The 8102-nt window shown below is 38.7% G+C and overlaps 1 protein-coding gene across 7 annotated transcripts; it reads right to left on the bottom strand.

Moving 5' to 3' along the window:
• Positions 1–225: 225 nt before the first annotated feature.
• mbpa (myelin basic protein a) lies at positions 226–7845 on the bottom strand. 7 transcript variants are annotated; one of them, XM_010776443.1, is made up of 7 exons: positions 7488–7845; positions 5349–5444; positions 4930–4956; positions 3474–3494; positions 1884–1967; positions 1750–1770; positions 226–1378 (listed from the first exon to the last, which is right to left on the bottom strand). In XM_010776443.1, exons 1-6 carry the CDS (start codon positions 7644–7646, stop codon positions 1768–1770), a joined length of 390 nt encoding a protein of 129 aa, XP_010774745.1. In that variant the 5' UTR covers positions 7647–7845; the 3' UTR covers positions 226–1378; positions 1750–1767. The 7 variants fall into 7 exon arrangements, with proteins under 7 accessions (XP_010774745.1, XP_010774743.1, XP_010774744.1 ...); XM_010776441.1 differs by lacking the exon at positions 1750–1770 and having other exon boundaries at positions 7488–7840; XM_010776442.1 differs by lacking the exon at positions 1750–1770 and having other exon boundaries at positions 7527–7832.
• Between the last annotated feature and the right edge of the window lie 257 nt (positions 7846–8102).

Raw genomic sequence — 8102 nt, 5'->3', positions numbered from 1 at the left:
GTTGCCCATGTTACGCCAAGTCGGTGAATGTTCTCTAAATGCTGTGCATGTGTTGTCAAGTTGTTAAAGATATTTCTTCAATTTTCAATTGCAACTGAGCGTTTTCTTCTAATGAAAGTGTTTTGAGCCGTTGTGATGCGTTTGCATGTGTCGGACGCCGTAACTACGGCTAAAAAATCCTTAAAAAGTAAAAGAACAATGTATAAAGACGACAGAATTATTAGGTACAGAGAAGACAATGTGTTTATTTTTTGTTTAGCTGCACATTAAAAACAGAGCTTTACATTAAGAGGAAACATAACAACAACAACAACAACAACCACAACAACAACAACCAATGACATTTCTTTTGGCTTTGATGTTAAAGTGAACATACAGACAGAGCAAGCACAATGATAGTGGGGATGCAATTTATTATGAACAGAATGAAATGGAGGAATAATACTTCAGAACATTTTAAATCACTATTCTGTCCATCAGTGCTTCTCATGCCATCTGGGGGCTTCTGCCTTAGACCTTTCAACCACCTACAATCCAACCATCAAATCCAACTTTTGCTTGCCATCTTCTTAAGGAAACACAAATAATATTAAATGAAACTAAATGTAAGACTCAAACAGATAATACATTAGATCCATGCCAAAGCTACACATAAGAGAGCAGACCAGTCTTTTTTAGGACATTCTTTAGTTATGTAACAGTGCATTTGAAAAGGGCATTTTATTTATTTGATAGGCTTAAAGGACATCATGCTGTATGTACATGTTTTTAATTACAGGAAGCGAAACGAAACATAACATTACAATTAAATAACTCATATTCTGTAGGTTTCCAGTTGTGTTTTCAAATGCTTTGCGACATACAATTTCACTCGAGCACAACAGCCACAGTGGACAAATCCCCGTCTAGATTTCACATTGAAACAAAGGTATATTTGGTGTATGAGTAGAGTTTCTGGAAAGCAGCGAGATACACAAAGCGCCACTAACGTACAAAATGCTAATGACGGGGGAGACAATTAAAAAAATCTGCCATGAACAATGCCCAAACAGCTGACACTAGCACCATGGGTGGTTTTTACAGTAAGATATTTTACTGAAAGCATGACCTAGACAAGATATCTGTTGGATTAAAACAAAAACAAGCCCCTATATCTCTGGAGAGTGGATTTCATACGCTGTCAATGTCTAAACATACAGGAGGCTGGTGTTAGTGTGTTAACATTTCTTGAGGTTGTGAGTCCGCTGCCTGCAAATCAGTTTCCCCTTCTTCTTCTTCCTCTTCTCCCATCGGAGGTGGACCGGTGGTTTGCTCCTCGGCAGAGAGCTTAGAAGATGGTGCTCCAGCGTTTAGGGGGTGGACGGGACTTATTTTCTCCCTGGAGAGAAGAAAGGATTATAATGAAGTGGCTTTGAAATAATCATCCATTTCTATCCCCAGAGATGGCATTTAAGAGCAATCTGTGGTGAAGGTTTTTTGGTGATTTGATTGTCTTATACCTCACATATAAAGGGATTTGAGAAGATCATCCTCACTGTAAAATAATGCTTAGAATACTTGAGGAAGATGGCATTTATAGAAAAATAATCAAAGGATATGTGTGAGAAATGTATGATATAATCTATAGATGAAGATGTTCATGCTCCTAAACTTGTTAGTATATTATGATGACAGGCTCCTGTTGACTGGAGCTGATGAAAGGAAATGAGTGGAAGTGAAATCATTATATTGTATCGATTTATTACTCACTGATCTCTGGTGAGAGCATCACTGTTGCATTTTGGGCAAACACAGACAGGAGACAGTGTTTATAAAGCCCCGTTTTACAGGTAGAAAGAGGGCATGTTGAGTAAAAGAAGATTGTGAATGTGCTGTAGGCTCACCAGGTTGAAGATTCTGGACAGTGTGTTTTGGTCTCTGCGTCTCCTGACCGGCGACTTTGTGCTCTCGGCACTCGCCGACGAGGCCTAGAAAAAAACGCTCTTTAAGCAAAGTTGGATACCTGAAACCGGGGCCTGGTGTTCTGTTGTTGTTGGACCATTAACCAGACTTTAATACATTTAACATTGATGGCCTTTCCCTCTGTACGACACTTACAAGCATTTTACCCAAGTGCATCAGAAACGGCTCTAACAAAAAGTCATAAACAACTATTTTAAAAACGTTTAAAGTGGCACTTCTATTGCTATTGGCTAAAATCACAGATCCACAAATAATAAGTCTGTCAAAAATGAAGAATAGGCTTCATAATTCCTTATGAGCCCAACCTTTTGCACATTATGTAATTATATTTATTTGTGTATCATCCATCCAATTTAATTGTATTTGGATCGACCTCTTGTTGTTTGGATCTATGTGGTCATTGAGTTCTCAATGTGCTTTGCTACAAGCTGAATTTCCCTTATGGACAATAAAGGTGGACTGATCAGACATTTTTAATTATTTAGAATTTGGAAAAACACATTTCAAAGATCAAAAATTCGGCAAACTTGTTCAATAACTTGTAATCTGAGGGGAAAACAGCCAAACTGCAGGATCGGTTTCTCAACAGTAAGTTGTGGGAAACAGTTTTCTTGGATCTGTACTTTTGAATAAAAATACCATGGACAGAGACATGTGGAAAAACATGAAAATGTCACAGAACCAGAAAGAACATAACAGCACCTTTTAGGGGGGAAAGAAAGTGGATGACAAGGAGAAGGTAAGGTCCACTCTGAACTGACACAGAGAACAGGACTCTGCAATCACCTTAAAAGGACAAACTCATACAACATGGCTGTCCAGGGTCGCCAGACAGAGGAGAAAGCATAAAGATGGCAGGAAGCCAAAACAGAAAGATCGGTGAGTCACCTCTAACAGAGAGGAGATGGAGGTGTTACAGATAGAAGTGTGAAAGAGGAGGAGGAGGGTGATGCAGGTCAAGAGATCCTAAAAGAAAGTGTTTACCGGCTGCGGTTCATAAATAGTTGAGCGATTTCAAAGTCATCCAGAAGCAGCGAGTCGCTCTGGATTAAAGCAGAGAAGAACTCATTGAAATTAAATGAATTCGCCAACAAGCCAATACTTGGGAGTTTCAGAAATTAATAAATAGTTGTTTTCTACTTTTGATTTCTGTGGCACTCTCAGCTAATGTGTGAACAGTATAGGTGCAGGTGAGTCAGCTTTGCTTTTGTATACATCTTGAGTCCTAATGCTCAGGTATAAAAGAGTGGAGAGAAAGCAGTGAATCACAAAGTAAGAACGAGACAGGACGAGGGTGGATGTGAGGTCACAGGTGCGCTGCAATCGAAGGAAACCTTGTGCGGGAACACACACACACACACACACACACACACACACACACACACACACACACACACACACACACACACACACACACACACACACACACACACACACACACACACACACACACACACACACACACACACAGTCTTTTATGGGATTTGAGAGGAGAAGTGTGTGTGACATACCAAGCCCAAGGCGTCTCTCCACTGCACATGAAATAGAAACAGACAGTGATGAGACTACGAGATACAGTGAGAGTGTAGTTACCCTGTGTCCCCCTCCACACATCTTAAAATGATCCAGTTAAAGATATAAAATGGCAACTTTAGCTGTGATGTGGTTGAGAATTAGAGTAAATAGCTTAGTTTATATAGCCAACTCACTCTAGAGTTGAGTGATGTTCCAAACAGCCCTAACCCTGACACTTGTTTGTGACCTAAGCTGGAGAATGAATGGTTGCACAAAATATTGAATTTCCACATGTTCCTCTTTTGGTTGAAAGAAAGGGTCAAAAATATTAAGATTATGCTTGAAAAGCTCAATAAAAGTATTTGGAAAATGTCAGAAAAAACCCTCAGGCTTAATCACACTAAAATGTGGGACAGTCATGGTCCTCAGAGGTTAAGGCTTACTGACATTGATGAACTCCTGACTTTTCATCTAATGTTGCATCTAAGTGTTTTGTATTACTGTATGCAGTGAAATATCACCACATATGCAAAATGGATTTAACATTCATGTTCTCTTCAGGATGAACTTTAATAGCTATGATGATTCCTGGAATATTCTTCTGGTCGAAATTTAAATTAGTCCAATAGGCAAGAATAAATTCTCATCACTCAAGGTACTTTCTGTTTAGTGCTAAATAGCTTAACATTCGCTAAAGCTAGTAGTTAGTGCTTAATAGATGAACATTATTAGCTTAAACTAGTGTTTAGTGCTAACTTAACATAAGCTAAAATAATATTTAATGCTAAACATTAGCTAAAAATAACTATGTATGCTAAAATAAATTGACATTAGCCTAACACTAGTGTTGTGTAGTGCTAGACTGCTCAACATTTGCTTGTTGTGCACATAAGCAATTAGCATGCTAGCACACAAAAGATGGCTAATATCTATGCCTGCTAAACACCAGAAAGCTAGCATATTCATTGGTGTTTAGCTCACTACACAAGTCTTGTTACTTGACTTTAGCATATTTTAAATGATTTTGATGATAATTCACTTGTGTTTGTTAAAAATGCCACAGTGCCAGTGCCGTTCACAAGGATTGCGAGGGCAGCATGCGTTGCTCTCAGCATATTACAATAGGAAACTTCCACTGGGGGGCGCCAAAGTTATATTATCCCATATAAAAATGCATGTAGGTATCAATTGACTATCCAACATTTGGATAGTCAATTGATACCTACATGCGTTTTTACGAGGGATTTGGACCAAATGGATATCAAATAATAAACATCTTGAAAAATAGCTGATGAATTTGACATTGAGGAATATGAAAGACAACTTTAGTATAGACGAGGAATCTAAAATTAATCAGAAATAAATGATCAGTGCCTCTCTCCATCTTCACCCAGTGGCTATACCTTTGGATTGAACAGCAGCACAAGAATGGTGAATAAAAATGAGACTCACCCTGGATTTAGGTTGAGGAGAGGAAACCTGAGAGAAAACAATTAACAACAGAATGACTGATTGTACCGTGCATGACAATAGAACAAAAACACTTGAACTGGTGGTTGAAACTCCCCCACATTTCAATCAGTATGTAAATAAAAATTTAAATACTGTCGCTCTATTGATGCCAAGGCTTAGCTCCAAAGTAAATTGGAGGAAGTAAGTAGAGTTCAACAGCTGTAAATTGGAGGAAATTGGTTTGTCTTTGTGTTCTTGCTTATACAACTAATAGCAGTCTCAGAGTATTACAGCAACCTTACTATTTGATAACAGTGAGGATGTTATAAACAAAAAATTATTTTAAGTACATGGTTAAAAGAACGTAATGTATGTCATGAAGTTTAAAATATGTCCTTTTCCTAATTCAAGAGTCTTACCAAGCTCCTGAAGAAATGCACCACAGCATTTTCCTTGGTCCGACGTCGAGCGGAGGACTGCTGGGGTGAGGCGGGCCCATGACCCCGGAAAGACCCCTGTGAGGACCAACAGACATCAAGTAACCGTGTGTGTTTACATAGTAATGTTACTACAAGATCAAGTCTTGCTAGTGAAACCGCATGGAATTAAATCAGTTGGATTCACGGTTTTTAGACATTTAATTAACACATAATTATTAAGATCTTTTAGGCAGTATATTTATCATAGAGTAGCTTGGCATGAGCTTGAAAAGACATCAGTTATTTCATGAAAATCGGCCTCAGCTGCACCACACCTCATACAAGAAATAATTGTAGTTTCAAGGCCCTATGGCTGTCGAATCTGACAATGTAAAAGAACAGATGATAATCATGTTCTATGATAGGAAAACTGATATTATATTAAATTGAGGTAATTCAAATACTTGAATTAGTGTCCCTTCATTCAAATTAATGAGTATGTTTCATAGAGACTGAACACAGAACTTTCAATAAAAAATGTTTTATATAGATACCTGTAATTATGGCTTTTTTGCCAGTGTATTGTATTAATCCTTGTATGGTGTTCATATTTTTGTTACTCAGCCAGTGTTCGTCGGTCTGGTGGACCCGCTGCCTTTTTGGGCTTCAATTCAACACAATCAAACTATTTGATGTTAAAATACTCAACAGATGTTTACTTCATCTCAATTACAAGCAATATAAACAGCATACATGGTTAATATTTGCCCTTTTACATTTGTTAGATCACATTAATGAATTAAAGTGCTACTTGTTGTTTTGCCCGCTGACCGGCTGGTCGTGTGGCTCGTCTTTTTTTTGTAACTGATGCTCAATCTCTTCCTCTTCTTCAAAGTCACTCAAAAATGTGTTCTGATATGTTCTTCACAGAAAATGAGCCAAGGCCATTGAGTGTGGGTTTGAAAAAATAATTTACCATATCATTTTTCTTTAGCTACAAGGGTTAAGTGCAAGACAGAAATCCTGTAGCATATGAAGGAAATTATCTGAGTTAAGTCAGAGCAAGAATCCATAACATCTTAGACACTCTGCTGCTCTAACGTATCAGCAGAGTTTTGAATCAAGAACTTGAAAGATGTTCTGTCTAAGGTTTTTCCTATCTCACCTTAGGGCAAGCCTAAACTAAATTCACGTGCACTGTGGGGATACATCTACTGAAAATGTAGCTTACTGGCTACGTGCGCATGTAGCATTTTGTACCGTTAACCACCAAGTTGAAAGAGTAAAAATAAGAAAAGTCAAAAAGGGGACCAGGAAGGGGGCTGACCTACTGAAATACTAAAATTGACAAATTGAACCATTTTCATTTTCGTAAAAATTGAGGAATTCAAATGTTTATGCTTTGAGAAAACATCTTCTAATATTAGTTATATGATGTTATTTTATAGTTCAATGTGGTAACAGCAACACATCTAAAAGCTTCCCCTTAAATTCCATTTATTTTACAGTTACAGACACTTTTTTGTTCCAAGTCTACATTTCTATAATTATAAGAAATGGTTTTGGCGGTAAAATCCTGTCGCATCTTGCAAAATATGGTTAATAACAGGTGGATTTTTGCCTTAATAATAAAAAAAAGAATGGAAACACTAATCCCAATCTCTATGGAGGAGTGTCTGGGCGGGAAAATTATCCATCAGTGCTTTTCTCTCCTTTAAGGAGATATGGTGTCAAGAAATCAAAATCTGGAAAATGTCTTATCCTAAAACTAGTAAATGTTCTTGCAATGTTTCACTACATCTAAGAATGTTCAGTCTAATTAGTTTTGATCATTTTCTAAAGTATTTCGAACATTTTAGTGTATATTGCTTAATGGTTTAAGATATGTTCCTGCATTTTTTACTTTACTTTTACGTTTTCCTATCTCCCAGGACAGCAGCCAAAACAATTCTTATAATGAATACATCTGATGATCAGGTTGTTGTTATATGTAGCCACTTAAATTCCCCAAGTGCAAACAAATGTTAAAAACACTAAAAACAAGTAGCCTACTTTCTATTGTAGTGCAATGAGGAAAAATAATATAATTTTAGCGTTTTGAAACAATAAGGTTTTACAATCGCTCGGGAAGTTCCTGACCTGAACTGCTCCTTTAGATGCAGATGCATGGAATCTCACCTTGCTCCTTTTCTTCTTGTCTCCTCCAAAGAATTTGGTAATCTGATCCATGAGACCAGGCTGTTTCTTTTTCCTCCCGAGCCCGAAACTGCTCTGCCCTGAGGTGCTCGCTGTAGCCATGCTAGTATTTGCTGGAGATGGGTGGGGTTGACCTCTCCGTCTACGCAGTTGTCCTCTTCCAAGTCAGTCACAGCCCACAGTGCCAGCCCTCAACTCCGCTGCTCTTTCAGGGTGGTTGGCCCTCTGACGCTCAGGGGCCGTCTTTGAAGGTGTCGTCCCCTCGCCCGCCGGGCACCATGGGATGTGAGGAGGGTCAGGTTCGGTGGGTGTGGTGTGGCTGTGGTGGTAGTAAGGCTTTGGCTGGGCTCCAGATATTCTTCTGAGCTTCAGTGGCTGTCACTGCCGCCCTCCGAATGGGTCAGCCATTGTCCCTCTCCTCATCTGCCTCACCCGGCCGCGGAAACAACAAGGGTATCTCTGAGTCTGCTCTCACACCCTGATGCAAAGCAGCCCGCACCAGTGTCAGGCCATTGTTGGAATGGGCTAATATATCCTCTCAATGGATTGTGTTTAAAT

This window comes from Notothenia coriiceps, unplaced genomic scaffold, assembly GCF_000735185.1.
Source record: "Notothenia coriiceps isolate Sejong01 unplaced genomic scaffold, NC01 NC01_scaffold00017059, whole genome shotgun sequence".
Classification (NCBI taxonomy): Eukaryota; Metazoa; Chordata; class Actinopteri; order Perciformes; family Nototheniidae; genus Notothenia; species Notothenia coriiceps.
The sequence above is the reverse complement of the archived record's forward strand: the minus strand, read 5'-3'. Positions and strand labels throughout refer to the sequence as shown.